The sequence below is a fragment of the Condylostylus longicornis genome, unplaced genomic scaffold (genome assembly GCF_029603195.1).
Source record: "Condylostylus longicornis isolate FDR11 unplaced genomic scaffold, ASM2960319v2 ptg000135l, whole genome shotgun sequence".
Lineage (NCBI taxonomy): Eukaryota > Metazoa > Arthropoda > Insecta > Diptera > Dolichopodidae > Condylostylus > Condylostylus longicornis.
The window spans coordinates 153,944-181,001 of record NW_026578103.1 but is presented as its reverse complement, the minus strand read 5'-3'; the positions used below and the strand labels follow the sequence as shown (position 1 = coordinate 181,001).

Sequence of the window (27,058 nt, the reverse complement as noted above, 5' to 3'; positions counted from 1 at the left end):
GAATAAATTAATATTATGTTAGAATAATACAGGAATTTTATGTAATTGCGTAAGACATAAAAAAAAATTATTTGATTTTGGGCTTTTTTTATTATAAGTAAAAAATTTAATGAAAATCCTGATTACATAAAGTTGGTAGGTCACAAAAGCTACAATAAAATGAAGTTGAAAAATACTCTTTATTTTTTTTTGTTTTTTTGTATATATAAATGTTTTAAAATTAATGATATATTGCTTTTAATACATTTGTACATACACAGACACATACATGCATATCACAATATTCATTCATTAAGTATATACGTACATACACACCTATCCAACTGCGTTATTCATTATAAACTTTCCTCAATTACATTTTTTTTTCATTCATGAGTGTTAGTGCGGATTTTACGATATATTTAAGGGTGCGAATTATAGCTTGGGGTTTTTTTTCCTGTTTCACTGTATCTTCATATTTTCTTTAAAAAAGATGGTGATTTTTGACTAGCTGATTCTTATATGTTAAATATGTCTCCTTGGGAATATAAGAAAGTTTTTTTACTTAAAAGATACATATATATATATATGCAGGTACACATAATATGTATACGCATTAACATTTTGATGAATTTATGTATATGTACGTACAAATTTTAGCAAGAATATATCATGAAATCTTAGCAAGAAAAGAATGAGAACAAAAAAAAACAGAAAGAAAAGGAATAATCGTGACAATCTGTGGTAAAATATCGAAAAGCCAGATTGCGCTGATATCTTAAAAAAACTTATATATTTATAGAGATATATTATAATTTTTTAAATACTAATACATTCAAAAGGGTTCGTGTATGAAATGAACTTATATGAAGGATTTACATACCCATATAACGTATAATATAATTGATATAAAAATAAATCAACGTTTGGATGAAAAATATAGACAATCGTGAAATTAAAACTACTAAACTAAAAAAAAAAAACCAAAGAGAAAAACGTAAGCTGGCGTGTATTAATTGCATTATGACTCAAAATGACTATTTTTAAAATTTAAAAGTGTTATAGAAATAAAGGATCTTATCACATCCATCTATGTATATCAGACTTATGATGCAAATAATAAGTTGCCGCGAGCCATTGACTACGTAAAGTGACGACGACAATTACAGGACAAAAAAGTGTTGTTTTTCTTTTTTCCTTATTTTCCCTTTTTCTTTTTTTTCACAATGTGTAACAAGAAATTTTAATGAAAATAAGGAAGCTGTAAATAAAAATAACACATCGGGCGTCGGCATAATTTACTCATCCATTTCGGTAAAACAGGATATAATAATAAAAGCAAACAAAAAGCAAATAGATTGGAAAAGGAAAGGATAACAAAAAGAACGACTTTTTTTCCTAGTCTTTTTTTATAATATTTTATATAAAAGAGGGTATTCTGTATGTAAAATAATTTTCGAGTCTCTCATAGTTGTGTTAGAAAATATGGAATAAAAAATTATATACTTATGTATACATAAATGGGGTATTTGTATACATATAAGTATTTATACAATATACATATACCAACATATATTCTCATACCTCTCAATGTTCGTACGTATCTTGTGGACTGCTTGACATTTTTGTGGTACGATGATGATATAATCAAGCATTCAATTAGTCGATATACTGTTTTTGAACATGATGCTATGTAATTTAAATTTTGTTTTCAAAATTATTTTTAAAAAAATTCAAAAAAAAAATTTATTTTAATTTATTTTTTGAACTTAAATTATAATCTGAATAAGCGCGTTTATATAAGAGTAATATAGAGTTACATATTGTACATTTCAAAAAAAAAATTAGTGGATAAATTTTTTTAAGAAAAAGTAGAATTGTTGGCAGTATTGTTGTTGCTTGTGTATTTCGATTAACTTCTATTAATTATTGGAATAATTATAAAAAAATAATATATTAAGTTTTTGCCTAAATTATTTAGATATAAAATCAAAAATCGGTATATTTTGCATAAATTTATTACATAATAACTGTAAAGAATCCTATTTAAAATAAAATTTTTTAGAATAAGGAAAAAAATCTTAAAAAAAGGTTGTGAAAATTAAATCTAAAATTCTGGATACTTTTGGATATAAATATTTTCAAAATAAAATGGGAACTGGTATGTAACTGATGTTTTTTGTTTTTATTGTGATAACTATTATTAATAGCAATTAACAATTAAATCTAAATAATATATTATCTTACTGTATATGGATGTATATCAATCGGTAGAAGTTGTGTAGGCCATTAAAACGTTTTGAATTTACTATAATAGGATCAATTTTCAAAATTAAGGTTCTGTACTGGGAACTCTAATATTTTTAAATAAGATCCTTTCATCCTGAAGCATCTTAGAAAATATACATGTGCATGTCCGGGTGATATGTTCGTATTTTTCAGTTTAAAAAAAATTGTAATGATAGCGAAAAATGTAAAAGTCAACTGAAAAATTTAGATACAATTTCCTCTTAATGACAAGGCAGCATTCTGGTAAAAATCTGTAACAAAAATATTAAACAACTAACATTATACTGCACTGTATTTTGCCGGTGTTACTAGTGACAAGAAATGTTCCCAATAAAAATTTTTATGACTTTTGCTTTAGTCAGCTTTAAAATTGAGTGAGATTGAGTGAGGTAAAATTTAAATTTAGCACAGCTATAAATTTTATCATTTTTGAAAATACCATTTGCAACTACACCATTATATCTAGGATTTTTGTAAAATTAATTTTTATTGAACTGTAATAAAAAATTTATTAAGCGCATCTAAATTACCTAATTTTTCTTATTTCATTCAGCTGAAATTTTTAAATTTAGCTTTTTACTTTACAATAAAAGTTTACTCAGATAAATAATGTAAAAACGGTAAATATTTCTTATAAAGGATATTCTGATTATGCTCTGAATTGCTCTGTTCATTGCGTTTAAAGGGCGGTGGAAATGTTTTCTTGCCGCATAATGGGAATGGTACATATTTCTTAAAACTTGGGGAAATATAGTTCTAATCAAGGTAGGATGCATAGAATGTTTTATCACATATATAAATTAATTGCAAGCACTTGCAATTAATTTATATACGAGTATATATAAATGATACAAAATTATGCAGTTGCTTGTATAAGCTCTTTATAACTTTACGTTAAGTAATTTGAAACAAAAAACAAGAATGACAATCTTCAGAGAAATATGTAAGTATTTCTATATTTTATAATTTCATATAAATTAAAAATATCAATTTTATAATAAAATTGATATTTTTAGAATACAAATAAAAGTTAAAGTAAAAAAGGAAGAGAGGAATAAAAAAAGTTGAAAAAATTTCTATTAAAGACAAAAAAACTGAAATAAAATACAAGTATATATGTGTGTGTGTTCATATTAAAATAAAAAATGGTTACGCCAAAACACGATAGAGATTTTTATGGCTACATTACTATCAACAAGTTAATATTATTAATTAACCTATAATTTATATATGTAGCTTGAAGTTAAACTCACAGGTTTTACAAAAAACTTCGGAGGTATAGAGTTTTGCAAATAAAAGTGACATTTTAATTTTGCTGTCACTTTTTAGATTTAAATGTAACGGCAAAGTACTTTTATTTATTATCACTAGTTGAGGTAAAATTAAGTTAGAGTAGCTGCATATTGCCACCCCAAAATTATTTTGTCGTATATCCTGAAAATCGAATTGAGTTAGAAGTTTAAACTACAAAAGTAATAAATTGAGCCGAAGAAGTGCCTAATTTTGAATAAAGATCTTGTAGTATGATGAATTAGCTTTAAAATGGTATTGAAAAATATACCTAGTCCGAACAAAAATTTCGAGATTTTGGACATTTTTGTCAAAACCATCTTGTTGTAAGGGACACGATTTACGGTTTTTCTTTCATTTTTGCACGTACGACAAAGAATTGTAGATATACCACAAAATAATTGCAAATACTGAATGCAAAAACATACATATATAATGTTAATTCAAAGTCGTTTTAGTGGGAATGATAAGTTTTTAGTTTATGATTCCTATTTAATAATGATTTTTAAAAATAGCTTAATCTATTTCAAATAGCCTCCGACACAGAGAATTACAAAATAAGTATTTAAATATTTTAACAAATAAAATAAGAGTTTGTGCTTCATAAAACAGTTAAACTTTTTTTTTTGCTTTATTAACAAAACGTTTTTACTTCGTACCACAATTCTTCTTGAATACCTAATTGTATAACTTTTCATTTTGTGTAAACAATTGTATCACAATAAGTTTCAATTAATTTACGCAGAATGATATATAAGGTATTCAAAATGAAAGAATTATTCAAAACAAAACAGTTCCTTCTAAAGGCTTACCAATTCGATTGTAAAAATGAATTAAAAATTTACTTTGGGAAAGAATTTTTTTAAATATTTTAAACAAACTTCAATATCAAAAGTATAAAATAACACTAACCCTTTGTTCCACAATAATAATTTTTATCAAAATCAATTATTTCTTACATAATGTTTCAATTATTACTTCATCTTCAGAGAAAATGTATTTGAGTATCTCAGAAGATGAAGTACTAATCGAACATAAGAATGTAAAAAATAATGAATTTAATAAAAATTATTATGAAACAAAAAGTTAAAATTCTTTTATTATTTTGATACCAAATATTGTTTGAAATATTAAAAAATTGTAAAAAAAAATTTTTTTTCAAAAATATTTATATTTGATAAAATTTGATATTATATCAAAAAATTCATTCTTATAATTTATTTAAACATAGCTTACTAATTTTTCCAACCATAAATTGTGAACCATTTTTAAATTTAAACAAGCAAGTATAAACTGACTGAATTATATCCTGGCCCTTAACAATCGGAGTTTAGAAATTTGTTTTAGAAATATCTGCAGTGAAGTCATTCCATTAAAGCTTCAGAGATATACGTATGTGACCAGAATTGGACACACAACTGCTAAGTCTCATAAATCTGGCTTTAATAAATATTTAAAATAAGCTTTTGGAGTTGTATGGTAGCTAGCTAAACCCATTGTCCGAATTGATCCAATTACAACAGCAGCCTTTGTTTGTACAAAAGAAACAACTTGTGAAAGTTTTGTGCTGATTGCATTATTCGTTTTTGAGTTATCGTGCGATCGAGCGGACAGACATGGCTAAATCAAAGCATAATTTTACACCGAGCAAGAATATAAATACGTATTCATACCGAAGACGACTCATTCAAGTGGTTGCAAACTAAATACAGCAATAGAATACGTATTTGAAATTTTAACTGAAGAAGTTAGCTTTTAATGCAAAAAGTGATTGAAAATATTCTGTACATCAGCACATGGTAGGAAATTAAACAGACTATTTATCCCTTTTTTACCGACCGTATTGTGTAAACAATAGGTAGGTTATGTGATGGCAACAAATTTTGCATATCGAGTTTTCGGTGGGAACGTACTTCTCCATAATAGGGAAGTGTAAATAAACTATTTTTAGCAACCTGTCGGTCTGTCGGTCTGTCGGTCTGTGTGTGCACGCGTGTATCTCAAGTTCGGCTAAACCGATTTTGATGAAATTTTACATGTAAGTTTGTTTCCACCATGGCACGGATCGATCAACTTTTGGTATATATCAGGCCTCGGGAACTGCACTTTTTAGCGGGCCTGTTTTACATTTTTGAACATTTTGAAGAAAATATTCAACCGAATTACTTGAAATTTTATATATAACCTCAGCTCGACCGTCCGCAAAAATTCGTATGTTTTGGAAGAAATCAGGCATCGGCAACTAGACGTTTACTACGGGCCAAATATACATTTTTGTGTATATAAAGAGAAATAATCAACCGATTTCATTGAAATTTAATATATGAACTCCTCGTATTAAAACAATGAACATATAACTTTTTTGAAAAGATCAGGGCTCCAGAACTGATTTGCGGGCCGATTTTACATTTTTCACCATTTTGAAGAAAGTATTCAACCGATTTACTTGAAATTTCATATATAAGCTTTGCTCGATCATACGCAAAAATTCCTAACTTTTGGAAGAAAGCAGGCATCAGCAACTAGACGTTTACTACGGGTCAAATATACATTTTTGTGTATATAAGGAGAAATAATCAACCGATTTCATTGAAATTTAATATATGATTTTCCCGTATTAAAACAATGAACATATAAATTTTTTGGAAAGATCAGGCATCGGCAACTAGACGTTTACTACGGGCCAAACATACACTTTTGCGTATATAAAGAGAAATAATCAACCGATTTCATTGAAATTTAATATATGAATTCCTCATATTAAAGCAATGAACATATAACTTTTTTGGAAAGATCAGGGCTCGAGAACTGATTTGCGGGCCGATTTTACATTTTTCACCATATCCACAGAACAAATTGATGGAATTTCTTGAAATTTGATATATGAGTTCTGGTTGTTACCGAAAATAACTGGCGAGCATTTCAGGGAATTCGGGTAGCACAAAGCGAAACTCTACTAAGAGCCAAATTTACATTTTTCTAAGTATGTTAACTATAAGCTTACTAATGTCCTAAAAATTGGAAAGAAGTATTTAACAGACATTTTTATAATATTCTGTAACACTTTCATTTAACTAGACAATACACTATGCGGTCGGTTATGTGCTGACCACATCAGATTTTTTAACTTGATGTAGCTTTGCTAAACAAAACTTTTACCTTAGTTTCAACAACAAATTTTGGTATTCCAATAATGCCTTGGAAAATACACGTAGTTTGAAGATTGTTTAATTTAAATATATTATTTTTTCATTTGAAAAGATTTAAATTTTTATTGTGTTTCAGGTAACATCTCCCATAATAGTAATTCTTCACCATGCGATGTAGTGATTACTATTATTCGAGATGTTATTTGAGGCACAAAAAAAATTAAATACTTTTCAAATAAGAAAAGTAATATATTTACCTGTAACTAAAAACTTTCATAAAAATTTTTACAATTTTCGAGTTCTTCTTCGACGCTGAAATCTGGATTCTTTTGTATATCGTCCAAATCAAACTCATTTTTAAAGTTTTAAAATGTTTAATCATTAGATCTTTCTTCATCAAAAATTTCTTCACGGATTCTGGATAAAAGAACGTGAAACTGAAGTTAAATTGAAGTTGGATCATTGTCATGTGGTGATACCATAGCACAAAAACAATTTTAAACACGTACAACAAAATGTATGCTCTGTCCAATTGTTATTATTGTGGTATATAATACTATTTCTATGCACGTACGACACAACAAAATTTAAGAAATTTAATATTATTATGTTGTTTATTAATGTACGAAAAAATAATTGCTTAAATTTAAATCACTTTTTTATAAGAAATTTTTGTTGTACATCCACAAATTTGGCATATACAACAAAATAACGCATGTTCAATGTGCTCATCTGTTCTTTACGACAAAAAAAATTTCTCAGCAACGAAAAGAGCTAGGACCGCGAGAGTGACAGGGGTAGATAAAGCTTCAAAAATTATTAAAGATGGCATTTTTATCTCATTTTTTTGTCATTTTGCGTTGTACGACAGTATAATTGCGGGGTGACGATATAACAGTAAGCTCTACCAAATCAGTACAGAGCACATGTGATATGGTTGCTAAAGGCTAAGAATGTCCATAATATATTATGTACATACATCTGACTTCAAAATATAAATTGTCCACGTCAGATGTATGTACAAAAATTAAAAATACTTATTTTAAAGTATAATAATTTTTTATAATTTCTTTTAAGCGCTCCCATACTTCATATACTCGTATTTGTATCGAAATGGATACATTTTACCTGAACGAAAAAGTGAAGACAACCAATTTTTAATAAGTTCTGAATATGATGAGTATAAAAGAATTTTTAATTTTCTTTTAATGTATGCAATTTTATATTTGTTTGAAAAAGTGGTACAATTTTAAAAATTTTCTTTAAATCCTAACTTCAAGAAGTTTTATAAAATATTTTAAATAGAATAATATAATTCACAAAACGCATCCCTGTTGTTAACGGATCATGTTTTTTTAGCACTTTTCCAAAAATTTTTTGAAAAAAGTGCTTATTAGTTTCACTATGTCCGTCCGTCCGTCCGTCCGTCCGACCGACCGCCTGTCCGTGTGTCTGTTTACAAAACTTCTACATCCTTGAAGATAGAAAGCTGAAATTAAATACTTGCATAGATCTTTACTAGAAACTTATTTCCGTAGAACAAAATTTTTATCTATCTCCCCCCCTTTAGAAGTTAAACCCCCCTAAAACCCTAAAAATGCCATTTTTTAACTATTTAGTGCAGTCAAACCATAAGCATTTTTCAAATTTTACAAACGCAGAAAGGCATTGGCTTGCTTCCCCTAGCGCGGTATTTTTTTTTCTCATTCACTCCTAGAAGGAGCATAGGGCTAATGCATGATTTCTTATGCACTAGTTTCATAGCGTCATAGAGTTTAACTAGGTAGATGACTAGCCTGCCGTAGTTTTTTTATTTATATTAATTATTTGAGGCGGTATATCTAGCGCGGTATACTATAGGTTAACTTTAGAAAAACAAAATGGCCGTTCAAATTTACCGTTATCTAAAGTCCGTTTTTTCCAAATTTTTGATGTCGCTTATCTTCTAGACCCAAGCCTCTAGAAGTCTGAAATTTTAAGGGCATGAAATTTCATTTCTTTAGAAGAAAATTTTTTTACATCCCCCCCCCCATTCTCAAGTTATTGCCTCTTGAAATTTGTAAAATTTGAATTCGGAAGCTTTTTCAAATTTCTATAAACGCAAAAAGGTAATGGTAAATTCCATGACATTAAAAAATATAATTATTTTTCTTAACTCACACAATCAACCTTTAAAATCAAGCATTATGTTTACCCCCACTTTATATTAATTTTTGCTTTATTTCAAAGACTGCATAAATCGTTCATATATACAATCCTAGAAATAGTTTCGTTTATGAATGAAAATAATTTTAATGGTGGATACACATAGACTGTATTTTAAAAGCAGTATTTTTACTTTTTGAAGGGAAAAGTGCTACAATACAAACCATTGGTTTGGCCCAACTTTATTTAATTTTTAACCGGTTGACAATTAACCTAAGTATTAATAAATGTACATGTAGAAATACTAAAGAAAGGAACATCTTGAAAAAACAACGAAGCTGAATTCTTTCTTGTTGTGTTGTCTCTTTCTTTGTTTTAAGCATTATGAGAGTCGCAACAGGAGCGTTTTAATTCTTTACCGACCGCATTGCATGGATACAATAAAGGAAATTATGTGATGGCAACAAATTTTGCATATCGAGTTTTCGTTAGGAACGCACTTCTCCATAGTAAGGAAACATAAATAAACTATTTTTAGAGAGGTTTTGGTCTGTCTCTCTGTCAGTCTGCCTGTATGTGCACGCGTGTACCTCAAGTTCGGCTGAACCGATTTTGATGAAATGTTATATGTAAGTTTATTTCGACCATGTCACGGATTGATCAACTTTTGTGATATATCAGGCCTAGGCAACTGAGCCTTTTAACGACCCTGTTTTATGTTTTTGATCATTATGAGGAAAATATTCAATAGATTTACTTGAAATTACATAAGCTTCATTCAATCATACGCGAAACCTCTTAACTTTTGGAAGAAACCAAGTGTCAGCAACTGAACTTTTATTACGGGCCAAATGTGCGTTTTTGCGCGTATAAAGAAAATAATCAACCGATTTCATTTAAATTTAATATTTAAATTCGAAATGTTAAAACAATGAATCTATAAATTTTTAGGACGGATCAGGGCTCGAAAACCAAACTGCAGCCGATTCTACATTTTCTATCTATCTATATCTACCAAAGGGATTGATAGAATTTCTTGTAAATTAATATTTGAGTTCTGGTTGTTACCAGAAGTTGTTCACGAACTTTTCGTGTAATTCGGAAGGCCCAAAATGAAATTCTACTAAGAGCCAAACTAATATTTTTGTAGATATGTTAACTTAAAGCTTACTTGTTTCCTTAATATTGTAAAGAATTGTTTATATCGCATTTTTTAATCTCCTGGAATACTTTTACTGATCTAGACAATATACATTGTGATTGGTTATGTACTGATCACATCAATTTTTTTTATTTTTCCTCTATAAATATTTGCAATTTCTATGTTAATTTTTTTTTTAAATTAAACTAATGTTTTAAAATATTTTTAAAATATTTTGTCATTTGAAATATGTACATATCTGTAAAAAAAAAAAACAATTTTAAACAGAACTCTTAATTTTTTTTCACTTTGAATAAATTTATTTCATAAATTGAAATTAAATATACATATATTTACCAACCGCATTACATACAATGAAGTAGGTTATCTGATGGTACTAAATTTTGGATGTCGAGTTTTCGGTGAGAATGCACTTATCCATAGTAGGGAAGCGTAAATAAACTACTTTTAGAGAGATGTCTGTCTGTGTGTGTACGCGTGTATCTCAAGTTCGGCTGAACCGATCTTGATGAAATTTTATATGTGAGTTTATTTGGGCTATGGCACAGATGGATCAAGTTTGGGGATATATCAAACCAGTGAAACTGGATCTTTTTGCGAGCCAATTTTACATTTTTGCGTTTATATAGAGAAGTAATCAACCAATTTTTACCATATGTACAAAACGGATCGATTAAATTTCTTGAAATTTGATATTGGAATTCTAGTTGTTACCGAAACTAATTGATGAACGTTTCAGAGGATTCGGATGCCACAAAGCGAAATTCTGCTAAGAGCCAAATATACACTTTTCTAGGTATGTTAGCTAAAAGTTGTTAACGTCCTTAAAATTGAAAGAAAGTGTTCAAAAAGCATTTTCATAATCTTTTGTAACACTTTCGCTAAACTAGGTAATATAGATTTCAGTCAGTTATGTGTTGACCACATCAGATTTTTTTTTTTAGTGTTTTGCACTGCTTTTGGTGTTACTTGCAATGAACTTTTTGTTGATGATGATGATGTTAGCAAAAAATTTTTCAATTATTGCAGTGACGTTTCATTAATTTTTCGAATTTCGGATGGAAAATAGATCCAAAATTTTTTTAATATTTTGATTATTATTTTAATTAATATTTTGGTTATTACTAACTAAAATTGATTCAAAAATGTTGTCGTATACTTCCTCATTAATTAACCGAGCTTCACATATTTATTCGTTCTAAAACAATATATTTTATAAATAATTCACACTAATATTTTATTTTACTTTTTACATTCAACGACATTACACCGTCGTTACACATTTCTTTGAGACTAATCTTCACTCCATAAAGGAAAATAAAACAATTCATGTTAAAAAAAATTATTTACTAATAATGTAAAGCATCTGGCGTTGCATAAAATTTTAGCACTTTTCCAAAAAAAAATTTGAAAAATGTGCTTGTTAGTTTCATTCTGCCCCGTCCGTCCATCCGTCTGTCTGTGTGTCTGTTTACAAAACTTCTACACCCTTGAAGATAGAAACCTGAAATTTTATATATCTTTATTAGAAATTAATTTTCGTAGAACATAATTTTTACCTATCTCACCCCCTCCTTATACCATCCCAAAACTCTAAAAATGCCATTTTTCAACTATTTGCTGTAGTAGAACCATATGCATTTTTCAAATTTTACGAACGCAGAAAAGCAGTGGGTTGGTTTTTCTATTACGGCATATTATACTTGAACTTTAAGAAATAAAATAGCCGTTCAAATTTACCGTTACATAAAATCCGTTTTTTTTTTCATATTTTTGAGGTTGTTTTCCTTCTAGACCCCAGATTGTGGGAACCTGAAATTACCAGCTTTTAGACATTAACAAATAGTTTATTTTGTAAGAAGCAAATTTTTTTCCATCTCCACCTCCTCTCAAATTATCGCCTCTGGAAATTTGTAAAATTTGAATTTTTGACGCCTTATATTTCTGGACCCCAAATTTTTCCTAAGTTTCTAAATATGCAAAAAGCTAACGGTAAATTCCATAACATTAAAAAATATAATTATTTTTCTTAACTCACGCAATTAACCCTTAAAATCGAGCATTATGTTGACCCCTCTTTAAAATAATTTCTGCTTTATTTCAAAGACTGCTTAAATCGTTCATCCTAACCATATGCAATCCTATAAATAGTTTCGTATATAAACGAAAATAATTTTAACAGGTATTTTAGTATGTATACGTAAATTGTTTTAAAAAGCAGTATTTTCACTTGTTGAAGGGAAAAGTGCTACAGTACAAACCATTGGTTTGATTGTAGCACTTTTCTCTTGAAATTTCCATTGAAAATGTTATGAACATACATATATGTACGAGGGTCATTATTTATATTTCGGGTCCTAGCAATACTAGTGCTGCCAGGTGCAATCTGACACTTCCATTGGAAAGTTTGACATTTTTTAGGACAACTTCACTCAGAACGTTTTGTCATTCGAGCGCGAATTGTTTTGTTTACAGTGACTTGAAAAATTCATCTCGGTCAAAAAATGGAATTGTCCCGTGAAAATTTTCGTGCGATGATTTTTTACGATTTTCGGCGCGGATTATCGAGACAAGAGTGTCTCGATCAACTTGTTTCGACTTTTGGTGAAGAAGCACCATCAAAAACCACTGTAAATCGCTGGTACCAAGAGTTTGGTTTCGGACGCCTCGTACTACTATAAGATAAAATATTTGAAGTGAAAACTTCTTCAGTCCACTTTCTTTACTTTTCATTCTGCAATACACTTTCTTTTTATATCATCATTTCTAGGAAAACTTTAAATATATAAAAAAGCTCAGTTTAAATATTGTATATACGGTACATTTTATTAAACAAAAACTAATTTTGCTAGAAAATAACCGCTCCTGGTAAAATTATGTCACTCGAAGTAATTTTAATTTACAACAAATTAAAAACAAAAGTTTCTTTCCAAAATTGAAAACTTAATAAATTTACGAATTATGAATTATAGTTAACACTATTAAATAAATATTTCTTTAAATTATTAAAATACATATGGAGTGAATCTTACATTTGTTCTTTCAAATGAGAACAACAATTTAAAATTATGCACTTCTTTCTTCTTATAGCAATTTTTTCCCCTTTTTCCATTTTTCCAAATTTTTTGAAAACAATAATATACATACATATGTACATATTTTTAACAAAAACAAAACAACATTCGGCAAAATATCAATTTCAATTTGAGAATGCTTGAGCGAGATACGATTTTTGCTCTTTTAATTTCTAATTCGTTGTTAAACAATCACGTTTTGATATGGACCTGTATTAAAAGTGTATTATAATACACGTATTATAAAGGTTTACCGAGATTTTATATTTCCGGTTACATTGATTTTCCAGAGAGTTGGAACACTTCTCCTTCTTCTTTCTTATTCTCTTCTGTTGCTTTCATTATTGTATTATTGTTTTGTTATTTTGTCTAAAATGCATAAACATAAAAATGTAGAATTATAGTTTGCAAAAGAATGTTTTAAGGCTGCTCCGTTTTCTCTAATAATATTTAAGAATATAAAATTTTCTATTAAATTAAATACCAAACAGCAACCGTTGCCAAACTTTTGTGGATTTTTATGGTTAAATAATGTACTTTGTAGCATGAGTATGTTTTCAATTGACTTTATTGATTGCTTTGTTTTCAACATTTTGAAGTTAAATGGCTCGCACTTTGCCGACGGTTGAATTATTGAAACAGTCATAGGGTACATTAGCTATCTTTATTACAAAGCTCCGTTAGCAATGTGGCGTAGTTTTAAGAAAATGCGTAGCATTGTTAAATATTTAGTTTTAAGACATTATATCATCATATTTTACAATAAGTGCGACCAAATTCTAACTATAGTTTTTCAACCTTAGTTACGCTTCAGACTAAATCTACGAATTAATCTGAAATAAAACCTAATGAGCATTGAAAGATCAGGCTCATTTTGTACTTTTATGTCAAACATTTGACAGCAAAGTTTTGATTTGCAATTTGCTTATAAAGAATAAAAATTACTAAGACACCGTTTACACATCAAGCAAAATTTGACAATTAAATTTGACAACTATGAAATTTTTTATCAAATCTGGTTTCAAATTTAATTTTTTTTTATCCATATCGACGTATATCAATAGTATAGCTATTTTTAAAATAAGGTAAGTGAAAAATAAATAATGCAAGAAAAAGTAAATATGCAATTAAAAATCAAAGGAAAAATAAATAATCAATTACCAAGAGAAAAATAATTTACTATATTAAACAAGCACTTTTTTTAAATATGTAATAAATTCAGTTAATTTGTCGCACACTAGTAATTTTCGGGCCATTTTCAACAACTTTAAACTATGTAAAAAAAAATTTAAAAATACCAACTTCAAAATAAACAGCTGATCACTGTGCTCCTGACGAGTAAAGCTGGATCCATTGGTTCGTCGTTTTGAGCTATTTGTAGTCGAACTATTTTTTCTCTTGATTGTTCATTGGTTCGTCTGAAAAAAGCAGATCTTTTTTTTTATTATGATGCCTTTATTACGCTTTTGACAAGAATTATATGTAATTAGTTTCGTATACGTAAATTTGACGTTTTAAAAAACGTCTGCACTAAAGTTGAAGTTGATTCAGCTTTTTGAGAGAGAGAAAAAAAAACTGTACTAAAAATAAAGAGAATGTCAAAAATTCAAATTTTCATACAAAATACATCAGCTCATCGCAAGAGCGACGAACCAGTGAATCCAGCTCAAAATCTATTCTGACAATATTCAAAAATCAGCTCATCGCTAAAAATTTTTAAATAAATTTGGTTTGAAAGTGAATGTATGAATTTAACGAATCATTTAATAAATATTAATAATTTAATTTCATTTATAAGTTAAAATTTAATTCTTTATTAAAATATCCTTGTAAGTTATTGTAATAAAAAATAAAGTTGGGTCAAACCAATGGTTTGTATTGTAGCACTTTTCCCTTCAACAAGTGAAAATTCTGCTTTTCAATACAGTCTATGTATACCTATCAAATTATTAAAATTATTTTCATTCATATACAAAACTATTTCTAGAATTACATATATTTAGGATGACGCATATGCAGTGTTTGAAATAAAGCAAAAATTAATATAAAAAGGGGTTAACATAATGCTCGATTTTAAGGGTTAATTGTGTGAGTTAAGAAAAATAATTATATTTTTTAATTTCATGGAATTTACCGTTAGCTTTTTGAGTTTATAAAAATTTGGAAAAGCTTGCGGTTTCGGAAATATAAGGTATCAAAAATTCAAATTTTACGAATTTCAAGAGGTGATAACTTGAGAGGGGGTGGAGATGGAAAAAAATTTTCTTCTAACGAAATGAACTATTTATTAATGTCTAAAAGCTCCTAAAATTTCAAGCTTCTACAGGCTGGGGTCTAGAAGAAAAATGACATCAAAAATTTGGAAAAAAAGGACTTTAGATAACGGGAGATAGGTAAAAATTTTGTTCTACGGAAATAAGTTTCTAGTGAAGATCTATGTACGTATGAAATTTCAGCTTTCTATCTTAAAGGGTGTAGAAGTTTTGTAAACAAAAAAAGTGTCCACGGACGGACGGACGGACGGACGGACGGACAGAGTGAAACTAATAAGCACTTTTTTCAAAAAATTTTTTGGAAAAGTGCTAATTATTGATAAAAAATTTTTACGGTAGTTTTTGGTGTTAATTTCCCAATGAAATTGAAAAACCCACTTGAAAGGTTAGAAATAGAGAGTATGATACAAAATATGAAATAGTGCAATAATTCATACCACTTTCTTTTTAATTCATTATTTTCAGAAAAACTGTAAATAGTTATACATACATAAGTCAATAAAAACAAGTACATTTTGAATATCATATGTTATATTATTACCCTCTGATACAATAATGTCCCCCAAATAGAATTCAGTTTTGAATTAAATAAAAACAGATGTTTTGAACTAAAATTAATATTTTTGCATAAATAACTCATATATTTGGAAAATATATGTTACAATATAAGTAAGAAATATCCGCTATTTCTTTCAGATGTAAATAACAGCTATGCACGTTTGTTTTCCCGAACTAAGTGTGTTGGAAATTATTTGCGTAAAGGAAATTAACTAATATTTTAAGTTTGCTGAATTAAATTCAAAAAGTCTGTTATTCCCGCTAGAAAAATGCATTTGAAAAATTTAAATAATTACGAATTTGTACGCACCCAACTTTTCCTGGAAGTCAAATTAAAGTGGAAGAAAATTAAAAAAATTAAAACAATTATTATTGTTATTACTTTTTCCTAATTAGGAAAAATAAAAGAAAAAATAATAAAAATTAACTAAAAAATCATTTGAAAACCTCAAATAAAATAAGAATACTTCAAAATTGAACAAAGATATTTCATTCGAAATACATAATTTCAACCGGAGTATAAAACATTAAGTAAGCAGTGTTTTTGTAAATTTTGTTATTTTGGGATGCTTCGGAAAATAATTTTGGCTTGGAAGCCTCATTTGACAGATACATATGCATATTAGGCATTAAATTTTTGTGCAACAACAGTTCATTAGTACTTTTCCAAAAAATTTTTGAAAAAAAGTGCTTATTAGTTTCACTCTGTCCGTCCGTCCGACCGTCCGTCCGTCCGTTCGTCCGTTCGTCTGTCCGTGTGTCTGTTTAAAAAACTTCTACACCCTTGAAGATAGAAAGCTGAAATTTTGCACGTACATAGATCTTTACTAGAAACTTATTTCTGTAGAACAAAATTTTTACCTATCTCCCCCCTCTAGAAGTTATACCCCCCCAAAACCCTAGAAATGGCCTTTTTTTAATGTTTGTTGCAATGAAACCATAAGCATTTTTGAAATTTTGCAAACGCATAAAGGCAGCGGCTTGCTTTCCCTAGCGTGGTATACTATAGTTAAACTTTAGAAAAACAAAATGGCCGTTAAAATTTACCGTTATCTAAAGTCTTTTTTTTCCAAATTTTTGATTTCGTTGTTCTTCTAGACCCCAGCCTGTAGAAGCTTGAAATTTTAGGGGCTTTCAGATATTAACAAATAGTTCATTTCCTTTGAAGAAAATTTTTTTCCATCTCCACCCCCTCTCAAGTTATCGCCGCTTGCAATTTGTAAAATTTGAATTTTTGACACCTTATATTTCCGAAACCGCAAGCTTTTTCAAATTTCTATAAACACAAAAAGCTAACAGTAAATTCCGTGACATTAAAAAATAAAATTATTTTCCTTAACTCACACAATTAACCCTTAAAATCGAGCATTATGTTAACCACTCCTTATATTAATTTTTGCTTTATTTCAAAGACTTCATGTATGCATCATCCTAAATATATGCAATTCTAGAAATAGCTTTGTACATATATGAAAGAAAATAATTTTAATAGTGTGATAGGAATACATAGACTGTATGTAAAAGCAGAATTTTCACTTGTTGAAGGGAAAAGTGCTACAATACAAACCACTGGTTTGACCCAACTTTATTTTTAACACCTTTTCTATACACATATTTTATAATTATTGATTTACAAAACAGAAATTTTTTAAATAAAATAACAAAATTTTGCTTTGTTTTTAGCACTTTTCCAAAAAAAATTAAAAAGAAAAGTGCTTATTAATTTCACTCTATCCTTCCGTCCGCCGTTGCACATCTGTCCGTCCGTGGACATGTTTACAAAACACCCTTAAAGATAGGAAGCTCAAAATTGACAGACCAAATATTTTTTCAAATTTTTTTATCATGTTTTTTCTATACCGCAACTTTTCGGAGTTTGAAATTTTAGCAGCTTTCAGGTACTAATAAATAATTTTCGTTCGACGAAAATTTTTTTTTCCATCTCAACCCTCTCTCAAGATATCGCCCCTCAAAATTAATAAAATTTGAATTTTTAATATTTAAATTTCCGAAACTGTAAGCTTTATGAAATTTTAATTAATACAGACAGTTAACGATAAATTCCATGCCAATAAAAAATATAATTATTTTTCTTAACTCACCCAATTAACCCTTGAATTCCAGCATTATTTTAACGCCTCTTTCAATATTTTTTTTGGTTTATTTCAAAGGTTGAATACATTGCTCATACTAAAAGCAGCATTTTTTGAACAATATTCGTATATGAAAGAAAGTAATTTTAATAATGTACGTTAGTGTACATCGTTAGATTGTTTTTAAGTAGTATTTTTACCTGTTAAATGGAAAAGTGCTACATTAAAAACTATTGGTTTGATTCAACTTTATTATTGTATGCTTCGTTGATTTTCTCAACAATGAAAAAAGCTTGACATTGAACTGACAATTTCAGTTCGACAATTCTGCGGGTAGAGGAAGAAACTTGCTTAAAATCTTTGTGCTTTGTTCTGATTTTTTCGATATTTAGAGAGTTCAAGAAATATAAAAACAAATATGTTCCTTCCCTTAGTTGCTCTCACTAGTTGTTTTTAAAAATCTGAGATCAAATCAGATGATAATCGAATACTTTTATATTTATTTTTTCATCAGACTTAATATGTTAGACGATCAGATTTAAATTAGATTTAGATTTAAACTAAAATTTGACCTGATATGTCACATGTATATTATTCTAAAAAGTGATATACCTTTGTTTGATTTATTTTATTACCTTTCTTTACTTGAATAGATACATTAATGTAGTATTGATAAATATAACTGTAATTATACACAATTTTATATAAAAAACACTTAGTGTTCCATAATATTCGATAACATTTTGCAATACCAGCTTATATACTAGATTGCGTGAATATTTCAATTAAGTAGCATAGGTCTAGTGCAAGCTATCATAGATAGTCATGCTCTAGTTTTATTGCGTCATAGAATTTTTAACTAGGTAGGTGATTAGCATGCCGTAGTTTTTTCCTTTATGTATAATATTATTATTTCTTTATATTATTAATATTTAAGGCTATAGATATTACCAACCGCATTGGGTACATAATAAAGTAGGCCATGTGTTGGCGACAAATTTTACATATTCAGTTTTCGGTGGGAATCCGTTTCGTAGATATGGTAAAAAATGTTAAATAAGCTCCAAGTTCGGTTTCCGAGCCAAAAAGTTTAAAGACTCATTGTTTTAGCATCCCGAATTTAAGTTTTAAATTTCAAAGATACGCAAAAGGTCCAGTTCCCCAAAACACTCATAAAACCCTGTATACACTGGAAAAAATGTTATACAAATTACATAAAAATTTTTTTTAGATAATTATATATTTTTTATAAACAGAATAGAAACAAATTATGTACGAAATCACGACAATTACATTTTATAGCTAAATTTGAAATAAATGTTATTCACACCATTTAATTTTTATTTTGAATATAATTCAAAGCACTTTTAGATATATAATGTAATATTTTTAAGTCGCTTATAAAAACAATTTATCCAGTTAGAATAAAAAATATTTTCGAATGGGCTATAATAATGTCACTTTTGAATATAAAAGTGTATCTCAAAGAGTACATTTTATTTCATATTTTAATATTACTTTGTTTCATATTTAATATTTTCACACTAATATTATTTTATATTATTAATGTGATATATATTTTAGTATAAAAAGTAATGTATGAGTAGCTCTTTGCAATATTTATAATTACCTTTTTGAGATAATTAATATTTAATTCGTAGCTGTACTTCATTTACATTTTTATATATGTATTACTAGAAGCCGCTAATGCGAATCGCACTAATTTCAAATATTTTTGAAAACAAATTTTTAAAAACAAGTCTAAAAGACTTCGTTGAGTCCGTGATCACCTGTGGTGACTCACTTTAATCCTACAATTTAGAGGAATTAAGATATGTATAAGTAAAAGAGCTACATATATAAAATTTTACTTATAGTTGCGTTAGTTATTCGTATGTTCAGTAACGATTTAACGCATATTATACGTTTTCTTATGTTCACCATTCTTGACTTTTTAGATTTGCTCACGGGTAATACATTGAAACTCAACGTGTTAAAATATGAATACGCGTACATTAGTAATTCATTTAATAAAGGAAGGAAAATTAAAAAATAGATAAGGCTTGACGTTGGCTCGCAAAGTATAAAAATTACATCCATATACCCTCACTGCTCATTATAGTGAATCAATAAGTAATGATTTGAAATGAATATGAACTCAAATTTCAAAACAAAAATACAAAGTTCACCTCTATATGCATTGTCGGTTGGCTCTAGTACCAGTATAATGTGCATGAATCACATTTTTAGTATGAATAATTTAGTAATGCTCTGCAAGAATAATAAGCTATAAGATTTTTTGCAAGCATTATGTTGATTTACATTAAAAAATAATCTGATACGAACACATGACCGCAAGATATTGTCTAGTTTAGCTAAAATCTTGCATGAGATTACGAAAAAGCCTTTTAAATACTACTCGCAAATTTTAGCTCCCTAAAAGCAAACAGAACTTTCGCTAGCAAACAAAACTCAAACTTTTAATTTTAAGAAATTAAAAGTTAATCATTTACCTTCATAGATATGATAACAAATCCCCTTGTTTGGTTTCCGAGCCGTGGCATTTCCAAAAAATTTATAAGTTCATGGTGTTGACACTCCGAAAGTAAATATTAAATTTCACGGAAATTGGGTGATTTTTTCTCTTTATATGCGTAAAAATGTAAACTTAGCCCGTATTTTTTTTTATTTACTTTATACCTATTTACATTATGTCGGATGCGTCGATCACCGAGGCTGTAAACGAAATGATTTCTAATTCTTATATACATATGTACACATTTACATATGCATTATTTTTCTATTATTAACATAATATAAATGCATAAAAACTTTTTTGGCTACTTTACGTTTGTTAGTAAAACCAAAAATAACAAAAACTTTTTTGAGTATTACTTTATTTCATATGAGTTAATATGTTTCATTTCCTGATTTTATTCATTTTACAGAAAATAATTAACAAAACTAAAGACATTAACAAAACCATAATATTAAGAATAAACGAATGTTATCGCCTCTTCACTGCATAACAGGCTTATTAAATTTATGAGAAAATAAACACAACACAAAAATAAAAAAGTTCTGCAAGAAATCTGTATACAATATATATGTAATATGATATACATATCTAAAATGTTGGCAGAATTCAGAACTATTTTTTTTTTGTTTTTTTTTTTCGTTTTTTTTCTATGTTATTCCTTCGAAGATAAAGAATATAAGCGAAATCCGATGGCTGCGCCATTTGGCTTGTATGATATAATATAGATCAATGATCGCAATTACGTGGCACACGTGCCAAGATTGGCACGCTTCGAAACTTTGCTGGCACGCGTGATAAGTATATGAAAATAATTTTTTTTTTTTTTTTAAAAGCTTTTTTATTTACTTTGTTATTTTCCAAAACACAATTTTCTAATTTTTAATTTTTTCAACAAAAATATAATTGTGCTTAAACTCAGTACAAAAAATATAATTAAAAACATAATTTTTAATTTGGTTTCAAATTTGAATTTTGACTGTTATCCCAATTTTTTAAACCAAGGTTTAAATAGATTAAATAAATTCAAACCATAGATTCGGCATGCCGAAATATTGGTTTGAAAAAACACATCTTTTTTGGCACGATACATAAAATCTTATTGCGACCACTGATATAGATGATATAAATTTATGACACATATATGTACATGTATTCATAAGTAAGAGAACTATATATTAGCAACCGATTTGTTGCTACTTGTGACTTGTGGCTTGTGAATTGTGACTTGTATTTCCACATAAAATACGTCAAAAGCGAAGATTATTAAGTCTAAATGAAAACTATTTTATTGCTAATATGTACAAAATATAATTTGCATATTGGTATTTTGCAAAAAGTTAAGCATCATTTTCATGGCACATTACAAATATATTCTTTTTCACAAATGAAAAATAATGTTTTTATTTGAATACCGATAAACTTGTGCCCATCAAAACATTTTTTATTCAGCTGCATTTTATTTTGAAAAACAATAAGCGCTATCGCCAAAAGAGCTATTATTATATCTTTATTACAACATTCATATATCAAAATTAGATTATTTACGAAATTTCTATGCATTATATCCCTTTTAGCTTTATTTTATCCGTATAATTGAAATAATTAAAGCGCGTTTGACTATAAGAAGCGTTGAAATATGTTTATGTCATATAAAGATAAAAATTATATTTACTTTGAGTAAAAATTTTACGACTTATGAAATATTTTATTTTATGAATTATTTGTACTATAATATAAATAATTATAAAGTAATATTTAAATATGTAATAAAGTGTACACTTTTGAAATACACTTTTATGTTTAAAAACAACATTATTGTAACTCGTTCAGAAATAAATTTTTTTCTAAATAGATAATTTCCTTTCATAAACGGCTCGAAAGTATAACTAGTTTGGAAAGATATATGTATGCATTTCCAAAACTGCTTGGAATTATATTCAAAATAAAAATAAAGTGGTAAGAAACACATTTATTTCAAAATTAGCTATTAAGTGTGGTTGTCGTGATTTCGGATGTAGTTTATGTCTGTTCTGTAATAAAAAGTATCTAATTGAGATAAAATTTTTCTCAGTGCAGCAGTGAGTGCTGAGTCGATTTACCCATGTCTGCCCACATGTCGTTCCGTTCGTCCATTCCAGCGTTAACTCCTAAAAATAATTGAATTAAGTTCAGTAAATTTTTACAAATAATTTATTTTTGTTAGTACGAAAACTCTATTTAAATTGAACGTGATCGAGGCAGTAATTCGAGTAGCTACCATAAACCTTCAGGAGTCATTTAGCTATATCTCAAAAATTATTTTGAGCTGTAATATTGAAGTTTTGCACAACTCGAGGTAGCTGCCAAGTTATTTACTTATATGTACTGAAATTTTGCACGAAACTAATATGGCAATATAATCATTATTTTCAGAAAAGTTTTTGAGATTGTGTGATGACTGCCATATATGTATTAAAATCACTATTTGTAAAACTAAGTTTTTTTTTTCCTTTTTCACTCCTAGGAGGAGTATAGGGCTAGTGCATGATATCTATCATGCCCTAGTTTCTATAGTCATAGAGAGTTAGCTAGGTAGGTGACTAGCCTACCGTATAGTTTTTATTTATATTAAATATTTCAGATTATTAATATTTTACTGTTTATTTTTCTTAGTCTTTAGTATCGAATACTATGAATATTTGAAAATTACTTGTATAGTATTTATTAGTCCTGCATATTAAGTTATATAATATTGAATATAATTTTTATAGTGACCTGACCGGAGTTTGAACCCGAGACCCTTCGGTTAAAGGGCCGGTGCCATAACCACTGCACCAATGGTCTGGTTTAGGTGAAACCAATTATTTGTAAAATACCACTTTTCACTTCAACATGTGAAAATACTGCTTTCAAAAACGACCTTTTACATTATTTATTTACAATTTATTACAATCTATTACGATTACTTTATAAATTATTTAAATTATTTTCATTCATGTACCAAAATATTTTAAATAATTGTATACATTTAGGATGTGAGAAAAATGAGAGATAAATGGTGAATTCAAGAATTAATTGCGTGATTGAACATAAAAATTTATATTTTTTAATAGCATGGTATTTAGAAAATCTGCAATTTGGGATTTCTGAAACTAGGTTTATACTAAAAGCTTTTCAAGGTACAACCAATAAATTTTCCCAATATGTTTTCGAAAGCTTTTTTGCAATCCGTTTTAAATTTCGTTACGCAAAAGTATTGTTTCAAAAATTGTTGAAAGTATTTTTAAGTGTCCTATCATTTCTCTCATATTTTGTTCATAGTAAGTAATTCTTAAGAGTATGTGTAATATATGCGAATAATTTTTGTATTAATAAATATTTTGTATAATAAATATTTTTCAAACTGAAAATCTTTAAGGACGTTAAAAAAATGATTGCATAAATATTTATTCCCATTTGATTCCAAAAATTTTTTCCTGCACATTTTAGATAATTCAACGATTTCCCGACAAGAAAACCCTTTTACAAAAATTTTCATCTAATTCTTCTCATTATTTTATATTTTTTTCATAAAACTCTTCTCAGCATCAGCTATTTTAACATTTTATTTGTGCATCTGTTTTCTTATTTTTCTTATTATAATTTGCTTTGTTACTTTTCGAATTTTCTTACTTTATTTCGTTAATTGGTACCCATTGCTAATTTTCCCATCAAGTAAAATGGAAAATATCATTTTCACTTATTGTATTTGGAATCTTGTTTTCAAATATCCGGCACCCAAATATCGTTTTTTCTTGAATTTTCTTTTTTCTTTGAAATAACTGAAAAAGGTTTTTATACTCAAAACAGTAACTGGTATATGTTTGTTTTATTTGTATGTGTGTTTGGGTATATATATATATATATATATATATATATATATATATATATATATATATATATATATATATATATGTATATACTTATCAAGAAACTTAATTTTCTTCCAAATTCAAATTAAATACACTATTAATACGTTCAAGTATAACAATAAAAAAAAATATGGAAAGGGGAAAAAATTTAACAAGTTTTTCAAAGTTTTGTGGGTTAGCTTGAAGCCAAAAACTGTAAATGTGTGTATGAAGCGATATTGAACAGAAAAAACAATGAGTTTATTGCATAATGAGAGAATGTATAATAAAAATGAAAATGATTTCTTTTTTTTCTTTTGAGCAAATCTTTCAAATAACTATACAAAAGGTTTACATATAAATGTTCAACTCACTTTCTTTCTTTGGTTTTTTTTCGATTTAAAGTGATGAACAGTGATTGAGAGCAAACATCTCAAAGCACAACACAAAAATGAGTTTTGAGTATTAAATAAATACTTAACGGTATAAAATATATAACTATACACATAAATGTTTTGTGTAGGTATAAATGATAAAAAAGGGGTCTCTGAAATGATCGGATTTAAATGAAATTATCTGGGATTACGCAAAAAATTAGTTCGACTATGAAAAAAGAATTTTTAAGTATATAAATATTTTTTTTTATAATTTTTTCATCTACTTTGTGTCGAAAAGGATAAGTAAAATATTTTTTTTATTTTTTAATGTTAGTTTTTTTATTGTATGTATTAAAAATAATATTTTTAACCAACAGAAAACGATTTTCAATAATCAGCTCTAAAAAAAAGTATTCGACTTTTTGAGGTGAAAATTGTTTTATTATTAATCAAAATTTTTAAAAAGGGTTAATGCAAGCTATGAACGGTTATAGACGCACACACATATATATTTTATGTTTATAATTTTACTTGCAACAGGGTTGCCATTTTCTATTGCTTAAACAAGTCAATTTTAATTAAAATTTACGTGCAAAAGCATTACTATATACATTACTTTTGCATGGATTACTTTTGCAAATTCTATAAAATCGTAGCAAGAGCTAAAATTCCTAGGTTATTGCTGTTCTGCAAATTTGTATAGTGTAAATTACTTAAAACTATTTATGTTTTTCTTTCTCTCATACAGAACCTTCCACAGTTATTAAATTTCAATTTATAGAATATATTGTCAAATGATGTGCGCTATATAAAGAAACATTATTGTATTCCTATTACTGTTCAAATTATGGGATGCAGTAATTTCATGCGAATAGAATTGGTCGGAATAGCTGAGTCAATTATTTCTAATTGCATTTAAAGAAAAAAAATGTATACTCAGTTGAAAGTTCGAAATTGAAACTCATTATAGTAATTTATAGTACATATGCGTTTAACCGATAGTAAATTTCGTAATAAACTACTTGCGCATTTAATGACCGAATGTGAAAATCTTTACTTACCAAAAAATAATTACATAATATAGAATCAGCTTTTTTCCAAATCTGTAAGCAGATTCTTTAAGTACTCATAAAGATCGATCTGTTTCTTTTTCTTGATTGAACAATTTTGTTTTCTGTATGAATGTACATTTATTAAAGTTAAATTTCCATATAGCTATTGATAGACGAGAAGGTGCTCATAGATCAGGCGAACTATTTGCAATTTTTCTTTACTTTATATTTAAAATGCGTTCAATTGCCGAACAAAATTCGAATGTAAACAACATATAAAATATACCTACTCGTAACATGCTGACTTAAATACATATGCATATATACTTTAACACACAAACTTAATAAACTTCTTAAGGTCGTTCTGCCACCCCAAATTACAGTACCCGCACAACACGTCATACATATATTACTTGCATATAGAAGGCATTCATATTTATATTTCTGACTATAATTTAATACTGTAATAGTGTAATGAGTACATTAGAACTTAAAACTGTACTCCTGCAGTGGTCTGTTAAAATGGTAACATTGATAATACATATATGCATTCACTCTTTGTTTGTAAGTACATACATACATACATACAATTTGTTAAAAATTTTAGTTTCATTAGGCTTTGCTATTATTGATGATTTTATGATAAATTCAAATTTGCCAAATTAAAATTAAAATTGTTTTTAAAGTTAGATATTTTTAGGTGTCATATTTTTATATAAATTTATAGCTATATTTTTATGTATATGGTTATAAATTTATACTTTCAAACGTAAAAGCTATACATTTAACTCTACATGTTTGTATAGATGCATGTATGAAACGATAACGTGGTATTCATGACCTTTGACGGATGAATTATTTTGTATTAAACCGATGACACGAAGATGGAAATTTTTCAAGTGCTAAAAGGATAAATTCTGTAAAGCTATAAAAAAATAACAAATCTATTTGTCAAAATGGGGTGAAAATATTTTCATTTATTTTTAAAAGTGACAATTTTACTTTTTGCACGTTTTTGTTTTATTTACTGATGCCATTCTTGTTATATACTTGAATTAAGAATTTGTTTTTGTTATTATTTTTCTGAAGTATTGAAACACAAGCAGACATTAAAAATAAGAAGAAGAATTTTTCAATTGCTTTCCTTCCAAATTTGATGTTCTTATGGCTTTGGAGTAATTCAAGCGGCACTTGTCAAAATAAAAGAAT

General features: G+C 27.6%; 1 protein-coding gene across 1 annotated transcript in view; it reads left to right on the top strand.

Moving 5' to 3' along the window:
* The first annotated feature begins 2,052 nt into the window (after nt 1-2,052).
* The window catches only part of LOC129615100 (protein dissatisfaction), a 41,947-nt gene continuing 16,941 nt past the window's right edge, over nt 2,053-27,058 (top strand). Inside the window, exon 1 of the mRNA XM_055530169.1 lies at nt 2,053-2,140. Coding sequence (XP_055386144.1) covers nt 2,131-2,140 — 10 coding nt within the window. The 5' untranslated portion in view covers nt 2,053-2,130. The remainder of the gene's footprint in view (nt 2,141-27,058) is intronic.